Genomic DNA, 13,163 nt, shown 5'->3' on the forward strand with positions numbered 1-13,163 from the left:
TACGTGAGTGGAAACTCGTGCACTCCCACTGTGCAGCCCGCACTGACGCGCGTGGTGCCGCCGCACGGCGCCCACAGCGTGCTGAGCCCGCTCTGTGGGAGTGATAAGGCAACAGCTCCTCCACCATCGGAACACTGCGGTCCGGCGGATCCGAGGCCCTGAGTCGGCCCGTCCGTGTCCTGACAACCTCAGGTCAGCCTCTGGCGCGGCAGGAAATGCGCCTCGCTGGGTTTGTCTTTGTTCTCGCAGACCCGGGTCATAACGTGGATTCTCAAGGGCCGAGAGCTTGTAGAATTTAGCCTGTAGAATTTAGCCGTGGGTTTACTTCGGTGCCTGTTCTTGCAGCGCCGTGGGCAGTGCCGGTGCCTCGCGCAGCACAGCGGGGTGCCAGACGCTGCGGAGGGCCCTGGGTGGCTCTGGCAGCCCCTCTGACCTGCACAGCTCTGTCCAGCACAGCGGCCGTGCCTTCGTGTGTGAGCCTGACCGTGTCAACTTAGAGTCAAAATTTCAAACCGTCTTGCTTAGCTGTTTTAAACGGTGCACTTTTAGTTTGTTTAACTATTATTTCTATTATAAATGCTTGTGCCCTCAGTTTTGGAAACACACTCCTTAGTTTGATTCAGCTACAAACAGGTCTTTACTTACCAGCCATTATTTGATTTGTATCAGCCAAAGGTAATTTGTAGATTATTTATACCAGAAAATTGAGACAAGTGACTAAGCAGACATGACATAAATTGGAAACTTTATATCAGGCTTCTTATATCTGATAAGACTTTTGAGGGCTTTTTTTTTTTTTTTTACAATAAACGTCTATCCACCTTTTATGTAAGATAGTAAAGGAAAGTAAAAAGTTTCAAAACGACGTCAGAGTGTTTCCAAACCATGCTGTTCATTTAGGGACTGTGGAGACGGGGCGTCCCCAGTGGCTGACCGGTGGCTTCCCGGTTCCGAGAGGCTGGCGTGTCAGCAGGGGCAGCGCGCGGGCTGGGCGACCGCGGTGCGGTGATTACGTTGCGTGGGGTTCCGGGCTTCACGGAGGGAGAGGGGCGTCGACCCCGCCCCTTTCGCGCTGTGCCGCGGTGAGTTAGAGCCTGTTCCGCCACTGACCGGGGTCATCCCGACCGCGCGCTGTCACTTTAAGGCTCCGGCTGGCGCGCACGTCCCAGGAACCGGGCGCCCTGACTCACGTTCTCGCCGGACCACAGAGTTCCCAGCACCGGCATTAACTTTTGAATTATGCGCGAGGCCTTCGACTTCACAGTGTGTTTGGTTTCTTTTCACTTCTGATTAGTATTCTCCAGGACTTAATAGCCCGCTCTCCCACCTCCAACAAGAGCGCTCCTCTCTGCTCAGCATCAGGGCCCTTTCCGCCCTGGCATGTGCTCTCCCGTTCCCCAAGCAGCGCCGGCAAATTGGAAAGTTCAGCTGTCATTCTTGGAGGGTCATAGATCACACTAGCAGCCGGAGTAATCCAAGAGGTTTTAAGTATCATAGCATTTAGTTTAAAGCGAAATTCGCTCTGACAGGGCTGGCAGACCAATAGGAAAAAGAAATATTTGTGCTCGGAGAAGTGCATGTGTAGAGACCAAGAGCATAACTGATGGCTGGAAGTGATTTCAGTCTAAAAAAACAAATCATTAAGAGAGTGCATAGGGGTAAAATACACAGTTCATATTTTAAAGAGTCTCAACGTGAACCAGCAACTAAGGTTAGCATTACACAGTAATTAGCCGGGGAGGTGGGGCCTCAGCTCGCGCGGCACCAGACGGCACGGCCCAGCCGTCGCCGCGAAAACACCGAACCTTCCACCCCGCTCTCTGCTCTGGGCCTGCAGTCGCAGCGGCTGCGCCTTAAAAAATCAAGCATCGGACAGATCATGTAAATGCCGAAGCAGTAACAGACAAACAGTTATTCAAAGGAGGTGCTAATGACTCGGTTTATGGACCCAGGGGTTACTCAAGCAGCTCGGGAAACTCCCCTGCCCGTTTCAAGAAGTCCTTGAACTTGAGTGAAGAAATGTAACTTAAAGATACTTTCACTAAAAGATTGCTAGAAACAGTGTGAGACCATCAGAGACTTGAGTCAACATTCCCATCTGCTTGAGAGCCACATCGGACAGCTTCCAGCAGGCACCTATCAGGGTATTTTTCCCCCTGTTAATTGCTGCCAATGAGGAGAAAGAAAATATCTTCTCATGGTTCGGTTGTTTCTCCCAAATCCTTGTTCCCTTCCAGAAGCCAATTTTGAGTCACGGGAAGACAAAGCTTACAAACCCTTCCCTTGAATGTGCAGAGCGGGCTCTGTGAGTCGCGCTCCGGAGGAGGAAACTGGAAGGGACTTCCAGCGAGATGGCAGACTGAGTGGGCTTGGAAGGGCCCCTCCAAATACGACGACAATTTGTAATTCGTTCGTGGCCAAATTCGCAAAAATCCACAAAAAAAAGAAAAAGAGGCGCCCGCAGGAACGCTGGCCTGGGCAGAGGGGCGGGGCGCACTGGGGGGGCGGAGCCGCATCCCAGATGGAGGGTCTGGGGCTTCGGGGGGCTGCCTTTTCCTTGTTGGTTGAAGAGAACGTGTGAGTTGAATTCACCTGCATGCTCCGTGTGCGTGGGTGGGTCCAGAATTTAAACTGTAGTCACGTTGAGGGAACCCAAGTCCAGAAATTACTGTCTTTTCAGGACAGCGAAATCCCCAGGGCCGGGAGAGACGACAGACCAACCAGAGCCTCTCTGTAGAAGTATGTCCAAGCTCAGGGGCCAGGAGACAGGCTACAGAGACATGGAAACAGATGGAACCGGAGCTTGGGCACAGTGAAAAATTACTAAGCTCGTACGAGAAGGGAAATTGCCAGGGGCAGCAGTAAGAGCGAGGATGCCCAAGAACTGGGGTTAACAGAAAAGTCCCAGTGAGATTATCAAATACATGAAAAGTAAAAGGATAGAAAACTCAATGCAGTGATGGTACAGAATGAAAAAGTGCCAACTGCAACAGCGCCACGTTAAAAGACAATTAAAAAGGACTCCGGAGCTGGTTGGACAACAGGTGAGATGTGTGATGGGAGACGTGTAAATGGAACGGTACTGCAGGAGCATCGATTCGATGGATTTTCTTTCATTTGGACTAAATTTGTGACTTTTACACACGCTCCCCATCGTTACTACAAATGAGTTTTAATCGGAAGCACCTCAGTGTAGTGACTGAATTGAAAGGACTGAATTGTCTTTTTTTAGCTTTTTAAAAAAAAATTTTTTTAAAGATTTTATTTATTTTTTAGAGAGGGAAGGGAGGGAGGGGGAGAGAGAGAGGGAAAGAGACAGAGGGAGAGAGAGAAACGGAAACATCAATGTGCAGTTGTGGGGGGTCATGGCCTGCAACCCAGGCATGTGCCCTGACTGGGAATCGAACCTGGGACACTTTGGTTCTCAGCCCACGCTCAATCCACTGAGCTACGCCAGCCAGGGGTTTTTTTTGTTGTTGTTGTTAGCTTTTTAAAAATAAATTCCACATGAGTACTTTAAACACTACTCCCCCCTAATGTCACTTGTCCCTGGTTTGGGGGGAAGTGTTACTTGGATTTTCCCTAAAGTCGGACTCTGGGGTGTAGCCATCTGGTTTACCCCAGTGGAAGGAGCGCTGCTGGTCTGCAGGGGAGAGTGGAGGAGAGCCCGGGCCGGACAGCCGGCGCCGCACAGGCGGGTGGCGCCCATGGGGGGGCGCTCCACCGCTCCTTTCCTCGCGGATGCGGGGGCTCGTGTCAGAGCCCACTGCGTGCGTGTGTGTGTGTGTGTGTGTGTGTGTATTGCACGTAACCCGATGGGAGCGAGATGCTGGCGACAGGCTGGCGAGCACTCCAGAGCCACGCCACAGCGGCAGCACCTTAAGGCACACGCCCTGCCCGTCACCCCCCAGGGTCCGGGACAGGGGCGTCTTCTGCTGCTCCGAGGGGCCCCACGGCCACAGAGCTCTGCGTGTGCGCGGTATGGACCTCTGTGTAGCTCCGCGTGCGTTTGTTCCCGTGCGTAAAGCGAAGACATCGGTCGTGTGAGGGAGCAGTGGAAACCACATTGCGTCCAGGGTAAATGCGCTGAGAAGTTCCAAGTTTGGTGCGGCTTGCTCTGAAACTTGGTCCGGTGCCGCGCTCAGTGGTGAGACAAGCTCTCCATCTAGTGGCTGATCCGTGAATTACACACACCCAGACCTGGATTTACCAGTGCGTCACTACACGGATGTTAGGTGTCGTTTTATAGGCATCGTCTCCTTCCACCGACACTTCCCGAGACCTTCCCGCCACCGTGTGCGTGTGTAAGACTAGCACGAAGAGGTCGTCGCTCCTGCCAGAGTAGCCCCGCCCGTTCTCCCGGACACAGAGGCAGGCGCTTCTGCCGTGCGGCCTCGCCTGCGCGGAGCACCACCGCCTCTTAGCGACGGGATGGAGCGCGGTCTCGCACTGAAGAGCAAAAACTGTTTTATCCCCAGTTAGCTGTGACTTACACGATTTCCTGCCAATTTCTGTATCTTTTCTTTTTACTCCCAGTTCCCAAATAGTAAATGCACAACTAAAAACCACATCTTAAAAAAAAAAACGCTACTTGGGGTCGTGAAGTAGACCGCATCTGACCCGTGTTTCCGCCGGGGCCACCAGGGCCACCGCGGCCGCCTCCGCTCCACAGCGGGCAGTCTGAGCGAGCCGCAGACGGCCGCCACACTCTCGCCTCTCCGCGGTCAGCCCCCAGGGTACACACGTAAGCTGTCCCCTTCTTAAAAGCCTTGGACAACTCTCCCAAAGCATGTTGTTCTTACCACGGCGCATGAGGGGCTTTCAGAGCCTGTTCCAGCCTCGTCCCCTGCCACCTGCGGCCGTCACACACCTGAGGCTTCGACCCTGTCGCCGCTCTGCTCGGCCCTCCCCTCCTGCTCAGACTCCCACACTCTCAGAGGCCTCCCCGCCCCTGAAGTGCCACCTGTTGTTTGCACCCACCCATCCCCGCAGACAGGTACATTTTGGATGACAGCTCCTCGTCAAACACAGCGATGGATGCTTGTGACACGACAGCAAACAAGACGCTCCTTACCCTGCTGGCCTCGCGTCCTCATAGGAAATAAGACCAACACAGAATGTCGGGAAGTGACCGATGTATTAAAACCAAAGTGTTTTCCATGGAGCCTTTCTAGACCCCAAGATTCTTCTGTAACAATTTGCACATACATCTGAGACACTCTCACGTTGTATTAAATATGTGGGCCTCTTCTGTCCCTCTGTAGCAATTTATAAACACCCTAGCATCACTCAGCCCCGTAGTGTCACCAGAACTGTGCCCCTGTTAGCTGCCTCCAATCTATGGTCAGGGACTGTGGACTAAGGATCACTATTACACTGACCTAAGTTTTCCATGACAAATCACACTTAGGCTGAAGTGGTAATCAACTTATAATCTATCTAAATAGAAGTATAAACATGCTGATTTTGATTCTATGATCAATATATTGGAGTAACTGATTAAAGAATAGCCTTTTCTCGAAAGTTACCACCATTTCATACCGTTGTGTAACATTCTGGAGAGTTCCCACTGAAGAAAGCTAGTCCAGGTTAAGGCCTTTCACTTCACAGTCTCAAAGAATTCCAGCCTTGGATTAATCTTATGGGCCACAAAGATAGGTGGTTAATAAGAATCACTCTGCCCTAGTTACAGATCGATTGTCATGAAGGATTTTGTCTTAGGTAGAATAGAGTCTCTAAAGAAAGACCCAAATGAAAAAGAAATTCAGCGTGGCGGTTACAAGTGAAAATGTCACGTGTGTCTGTGTGTGGACGTGCACAGACTTGTACACGCCCATATACGTTCAGTGTGAGCCCCTTTGCGGCAGTGGCACCTTAGGAAGCTTGTTTAAGATCAGCTCAGTGTCAGCCTGCGGTGGGGGAATGGGAGACGGAATCTCATTAGATTCTATACTGGTTTCAGACCACATTACGAGTAACACATCTTCAGCGTCTTCATTTTAACAAAAACGCTGAGAAACGTAAATTTACTTTAGCGAGCAAACGAGACGACGAAGGTTTGAGAGGCCGCCTGCCGAGCGGTGACGAAGCAGGGGTTGTGGAACAGATGCTGGAGGAGAACTAGACTCCACGTGTGGCGGCGGAGGGTGGTGCTAGGACTCATGGACCAGCCCGCAGGTTGCCGGGGCAGGGGGCTTTCTGACGGTCCCCGTGTCCCTGAGGGGCGTGCACCGCCCAGAAGGTGGGGCGAGACCCTGGCGAGGGTGGGGGTGTGGGCCCGAAGACCCTGTGAGCCTGCAGAGAGAGGGCGGGGCTTAGATTTATTCCTTTTTCCCCCCGTTTTTTGTAGCGTCCGCAAATGTGCTCATTATTTACTCCGCATTCATTTTGCTGGCTTGGGGATGTCAGAGGAGGAAGAGACTCATGTTGCTCTTGTCTAATCCGATACAATAACGACACGCTTTTCACTTGCGCAGCGCCTTTCACCCGCGGACCCCCACGTGCTTCACAAGCACGCGCTAGCTCAGCCTCCCAGCCAGCCCGAGGTAGGTGGCTCCTTCCCTCCCCGCAGGCCTGCCCGCGGGGCGTGGGGCCCCGGGGACCTCGGGGGGCCGGGACTCCCCGCTGGCTGCTGTCCCCTTGTCCTGTGCTGCATGTGACGCGTCGCTTGTCATGCCTGGGTTGCTTCCCCCCCCCCCCCATCATCTCGAGTTGAGAATTCTCGTGAATGCCGTTAAAAATGTGTTTGAAGCCTTGTAAATATTCCAGAAAGCTCTGTCTTCTGCTTGCTGAATGCTGATTACACTTCCAAATGTTACACAGAACCTAGGTGTAGTGTTCTTCTGTTTGTTGCTGAAAATCAAATACAAATTTGGCGTTTATGGAGAATTTATCATCTTCCTCTCTGGGTGCATTCCCTCCTGGTCTTCTCACGCCCAACAGTGACTGTTGTCATTGAACTGGAATTACATGTTTTCGGGAAGAGATCTTACATTTTGGTGCTTTTCTAGTTTAAAGGTCCAAAATGTGACACCTGGACATTGAGGATGAGAGTCGAATGACACGACGTGACTGGCCCTGGAAAGGACAGGTGGCCGAGTGACAGCACGCTCCGAGCTGGAGGGACACACAGCTCTCTCGAGCTGGTTGGGAGCGCCGGGAGGAGGCCGTGCACACACAGAGACACACATGCCAGGAGGAGGCCGTGCACACACGGAGACACACGTGCCAGGAGGGGGCTGTGCACACACGGAGACACACGTGCCAGGAGGGGGCCGTGCACACACGGAGACACACGTGCCGGGAGGGGGCCGTGCACACACGGAGACACACGTGCCAGGAGGGGGCTGTGCACACACGGAGACACACGTGCCAGGAGGGGGCTGTGCACACACGGAGACACACGTGCCGGGAGGGGGCCGTGCACACACGGAGACACACGTGCCGGGAGGGGGCCGTGCACACACAGAGACACACATGCCAGGAGGAGGCCGTGCACACACGGAGACACACGTGCCAGGAGGGGGCTGTGCACACACGGAGACACACGTGCCAGGAGGGGGCTGTGCACACACAGAGACACACGTGCCAGGAGGGGGCTGTGCACACACGGAGACACACGTGCCAGGAGGGGGCTGTGCACACACAGAGACACACATGCCGGGAGGAGGCTGTGCACACACGGAGACACACGTGCCAGGAGGGGGCTGTGCACACACGGAGACACACGTGCCAGGAGGGGGCTGTGCACACACGGAGACACACGTGCCAGGAGGGGGCTGTGCACACACGGAGACACACGTGCCGGGAGGGGGCTGTGCACACACGGAGACACACGTGCCGGGAGGGGGCTGTGCACACACGGAGACACACGTGCCAGGAGGGGGCTGTGCACACACGGAGACACACGTGCCAGGAGGGGGCTGTGCACACACGGAGACACACGTGCCAGGAGGGGGCTGTGCACACACGGAGACACAAGTGCCGTGCGGGACGAAGTTCCCGCATCAACAGCCAGACGTGCAGGCCTCCCGGCAGCGGCTCGGCCCCACGGGCAGGAGCAGCGCCGCATGCCCCAGCCCAGACACCCTGGCCCTCGGGGTCCCGGGGGGGGGGGGGGCACACGGGGGCTTCCGCTGTTTGCTCTGAGTCTCGGGGGGTCAGAAAGCAGGGTTTCTGCGGCTGCACCTCCCTGTTCTGTTCACGGTGTCTGACCTTTCCCGGAAGGACTTACCTAAGAGTCTGCCCTCTTCTGTTACTCTCGGGCTCTCCTGGTTCGGAGCCAGGTTCCGCATGAACAAGCCTGCACGCTCACCCCAGGGGAACAAGCAGAGCAAATACACATCCACGTGTCCCAGAAGAATAAAAGGGGCTGCAACTTCCCCTCCTCCTGTGGAAGTTCAGGACCTTGTGTCCCTGACGTCGCACTGCGCACACGCCTGTCTCTGTGTAAAGGGGACTTGGTCACGGGGCCCTTGCGGGCTCAGCAACTGAAACTCGCCGGCCTAGGTGACGTCTTACTTTCACTGACGTGGGTGCAAATTCTTACCAACAATGTGACTGACGTTTAAAAAAACCCATAATATCCACTTGTCAACCCACAACGAAAAGTAAAACCGTCAGGCAAATCAGATAATGTCTAGGTTTTTTCCTGACCCCGCTGGCAAGCCGCACGGACAAGGAGGGACCAGAAGTTTGCCTGTCGGTCGTAGAAATGAAGCACAAGAGGCTTTGCCGTGTGACTGTGTCATGGCCTCAGACTCTCAGGACGTGTATGAAGGCCCCTTCCTCAGGGAGGACCAGCCTGCCCAGGTGCTCAGATGCGCCCGGTGCGGTCAGAGGTTGCCCGAGGAGTTGCTTGGTCTGGTTCTACCCACGTGGCCACTGGGGGGCTCCCCCGTGGCAGGCGGACTCCCTTCTGGGCATCGTCTCCCTCTCGGAGGTGGAATTAGCCATATTGCCACCACCCCTCTCTGAGGGCCTCTGCTTTGAAGATGCCTTTGTGTGCCGGCTCGCCCATCTGCCCTGTACTTACTTCCAGCTCCTTGAAAGCGGTCTCACGATCGCCCCACCTTGGGACAAAATTAACTTGAGTTTAACCAGAGTCTGCTGCTGCTCAGCCTCAGAAGAGATACTCAAGAAAAATGTAAGGAGTGGCAGAGGCCAGTGATAAGTAGAAAGGTGAAAAAGGACCTTGAACTCCACACGCCATACAGTCACTCCTTGTGGTGGAGAGTTGTCTAGGTGCCTGAGTGCTGGTTAGCCTTGCTGCTTCCGGGGAGAGGTTTTCAACAGCCAACTTTTCCTCTGATTTTAAACTCACACGTGTGTATCTTAGCTCATGGGCTCCATTAATTTCTGAAACATCTTTAAAGCTACCCCGAGAGTAGTATCGTAAAATTTAATCTTCCCATGGGACCAAGGTAGGAGAGGTGTGCTAATATTTTGCCATTTTAAGATAAAATTTGAACTTAAAAATTTCAACTGACATTCAGAAATTATAGATGGAGCCCCCAAAAGTTTGATTTATCCAGGAGCACACACTAAAAACGCTAACCTAAAACTTGCTTAGAAATTCCGTTCCTTTGAGAGGCAGAGTCACATGAACTAATACGCCCTGCATGGATTACGACTCCTCACATTTAGTTTTAAGTCCTGTCACAATCCACACATGCAAGCACCCACAAATTATTTAAAGCCTCACTATTTTAAGTTGCTTCTGAAGTGTTTTCATCTCATTTTGAGTCATGAGAAGGCAGTTAGTGGCTATATGAATGTTGCGATTTTGCTGATAAGAGCATTTTCCATCTGCTGCAGTCCCACCTAACCTTAAATCGTTCGAGCGCGTGTATTCTCTCCGAGCTCACACCCCTGCATCACATGCCATTTGCTTTGGGTGGAAACGAGCGCCGGCGGCCGCTGCATGAGCATGCCAGGGCCCCACCTCCACCTGGCAGAGGGCGAGCCTCGTCCTTCCGCCGGGCGTCGGGCTTCCCTGACCCCTAAAAAGTGCTTTGCCGAGCAGATTCTCTTCTAGATGACTTATTAGTGGGGGAAAGAATAATTCTTTAAAAGGAATAATCAAAGGTCATCCACTGTCACGTTCTCTTTATAACTGAAGGTTCTCTTCGGGCTTCTGTTACTTCCATAGGACAAATCGAACCCAAATTTATGATTAACGTGCTGCTGCTCACAAGAAACACGTGCTGTGGAGTAAGTTTTTTGCACTGAGGAGTCAGGAAGGGCTGCAGATCAAATCTGGCTAACTCTGACATTCTGTAACATGTCCCGGCTTCTCCCTGTACTCCCAAGCTTATGGCGCGGTTTGGGCCTCAAACTTCACAGCCTTGCTAATAAGAGTGGCTCGGTCGGTCCTTCGTCCTCACGTGAAAGAGAACGCCTTATAGACGGCGAAACTCGATTTCCACTGTTTTATCATCCCCTGGCGTCGTCTGCCCGACCACCGCCAGCGGGTAAAATCCCTCCACCTTCTGGCGCAAACGCCACGTGTGAGCCTGACCCGCTGGAAGTGTTCCGGTCCGTCCTCCTCCTCGTCGGGACGGCTGCCCGATGACAGTGGCTCCCACACTTGTAACGCACGTTACTAGACGTGAATGTTTATTGTACACGTTCTGTGGCTACATTAAATTTTTAAAAGGATTAATAATATCCACATAAATCACTTTCACTGCTGGGAAGAGAATCTTGAAGGTGTAAAGTTCCAGGCGTTGTGGGTGTCTGATGAAAAATATAACTTACTGTTTTTTTTCTCTCTTTCTAGCCTTGGAATGGACGGCTTCGGCCAGCCAGTGGGCCTGCTGGGGCGCCCGGCCACGGCGTACGGCTTCCGCCCGGATGACCCTTACTACTACGGCTTCGGGCCTCGGTGAAGGCCTTCCCCTCCGTGCGCACGCGTAGCTTAGAGGAAACCTGTGGGGGTTGGGTTGGCTTTGAATGGGGGGCTAATAATGCATGTTGATGCTAGTGCGGGTCTGTGCTTCTTTCCTTTTTCCGTGGTGTCAGCGGCAGACTGACTCCGCCCCCTGGGCTCGTGCCGCGGGCAGCGGTGCTCGCCCCCGCTCCCGCACCAAACCGCCTCGGGGTGCTGGAGAGCGTCCCCCACCCCGAGACTCCAAGCGAACCCCGAAAAGCAACTAGACTGGAAAACAAACACTGCATTATGTATATTAGGTAACTAATTTAATTTCCATTAAAAAGAAGCATAAAGTACAAATGAATGAGAGAAGGTCGCGTGTCCCTATTTCATATGTTTCGTTGGGAGTGACGTGCTGACGTAGGTGCGTGAGAACTTCATTTCCCCCGCCCCCTTGTGAACCCGAGTATTTCACGTGAGACGTGCTGCCCTGGAAATGCATGCATGACGCCACATCTCTCGTCCATGCACGAGCCTAAGCGGCTGCCCCCAAAGTTATTACCGAGGAGTTTTCCGTGAACAGTGGAACATGTGCCGAAAGTTGTGTGTGAGTGCAGTCCCTCCAGCCGCTGGAGTTCTTGTCTTCCTGATTTTAATGTAGAAAACCCAGGGCATCTATTAGTGTATGAAACTAGACGAGTTTGGGGCTTTTAAATTTTATTATTTGTGAAATCTAAAGTATGGGAAAACTAATTATAAGTCTCATTGAGGAAAACTAAAGAACAATATTTTTCTTACTAAGATACTTATTAAAAGATAGATTTAGTTAGTAAGAAATGGAAAGACATTATCATTAATAATGAGTTTTGAAAATAACTCAGTGTAGCCCTGGCTGGCGTAGCTCAATGGATTGAGTGTGGGCTGTGAACCAAAGTGTTGCAGGTTTGATTCCCAGCCCGGGTACATGCCTGGGTTGCAGGCCATGACCCCCAGCAACCACACATTGATGTGTGTGTGTCTCGCTCTCTCTCTCTCCCTCCCTTCTCTCTCTAGAGATAAATAAATAAAATCTTTAAAAAAAAAGAAAAAGAAAATAACTCAATGTTATAAAGCTGAAAATTTCCTTAAAGCAAAGAAAATAGCCAAGATCTAGAGACACCGTCCCGAGCACTTGCTGTGGAAGAGGCTGTGAGGCCCTGAAGGAGATGTGTGGAGCCCAGGCAACAAGGACCCGTGGTTACGGGCCTCACTGACCCACTGCACTGTTGGCTTGCTTTGTATTTTATCGATGGAATCGTAGAGTGGAAAGAGCCTTCGAAATAACTCAGTCCATCTACCTACTTGAGAAACCAATCACATAGAAGCTTTGAATACAATCAACAGATTTCCCAAACCACCTCCCGGGTACAAGGAAACATGCGATGCGCCTGAGAGAGGATGTGCGCATGAGATGTGGTTGGTGTCTTCGAACTTACAACCTACCTGATCCTTCTGAAAACATACATTTGTCAGGTTGTTGTTGTTGTTGTTGAATTTTATTGATTCTAGGGAGGGGAGAAGGGAGCGAGAAAGAGAGCGAGAGAGAGACATCAATGTGAGAGAGAAACGTCGATCAGTTGCCTCTTGCACACTCCCTAAGGACTGAACCCACAACCCAGGCACATGCCCTGACCAGGAATCGAACCTGTGACCTTTCGGTTTGCAGGACAAGGCCCAACCAACTGAGCCACACTGGCTAGGGCTGTCTTGTTTCTGTTTTAACCATGGAATATTAAGGCTGGCAATGGCCCGGGGAGCAACCCTGTCAAACTAGTTCCGTGGAAAACCTGACGGCCAGGAGAGACGGAACGGTTCGCCCAAGCTTGTCTGTTCGGTCAGTGACAGAGCCTCTCTACCTGCTTCCCACCCGGAGCCTCAGCACTAGGTGTCCTGCATTGTTATCTGTCATCCGTACAAAGTGCAACACACATAATGTCCACAACAAGTGACACTAATAGGAGGACAAAGCAAACATTGTATAGCTTGACTTCCCACACACCATTAAAAGTGATTGAGGAAGAACATCATATGAAGTACCTAGCACATAGTAAGCACTCAGCATGTGTTAGCTCCTCTTACCACATTACTGTGTTTTATTTTTTCTTAGAATCAACAATGACCTGAAGTTACCTTTGTCCATTGCTATGCTTACTGTTTCTCTTTCCCCTTGCGCCTCTGCCCCCTCCGGTGCAAGGTCTGTTCAGAGCGGGGAATTGTTCCCCTTGCCGGGGTCTCCCGAGTGTCTGGAGCA

The 13,163-nt window shown here is 52.3% G+C and overlaps 1 protein-coding gene across 2 annotated transcripts in view; it reads left to right on the forward strand.

Moving 5' to 3' along the window:
- KIFAP3 (kinesin associated protein 3) overlaps positions 1 to 11,245 on the forward strand; it is a 111,232-nt gene extending 99,987 nt beyond the window's left edge. For both annotated transcript variants that reach the window (XM_028530883.2, XM_028530884.2), the window contains exon 20: positions 10,781 to 11,245. In XM_028530883.2, coding sequence (XP_028386684.1) covers positions 10,781 to 10,889 — 109 coding nt within the window. In that variant the 3' untranslated portion in view covers positions 10,890 to 11,245. The remainder of the gene's footprint in view (positions 1 to 10,780) is intronic.
- Positions 11,246 to 13,163: the final 1,918 nt, after the last annotated feature.

Source organism: Phyllostomus discolor, chromosome 14 (genome assembly GCF_004126475.2).
Source record: "Phyllostomus discolor isolate MPI-MPIP mPhyDis1 chromosome 14, mPhyDis1.pri.v3, whole genome shotgun sequence".
Lineage (NCBI taxonomy): Eukaryota > Metazoa > Chordata > Mammalia > Chiroptera > Phyllostomidae > Phyllostomus > Phyllostomus discolor.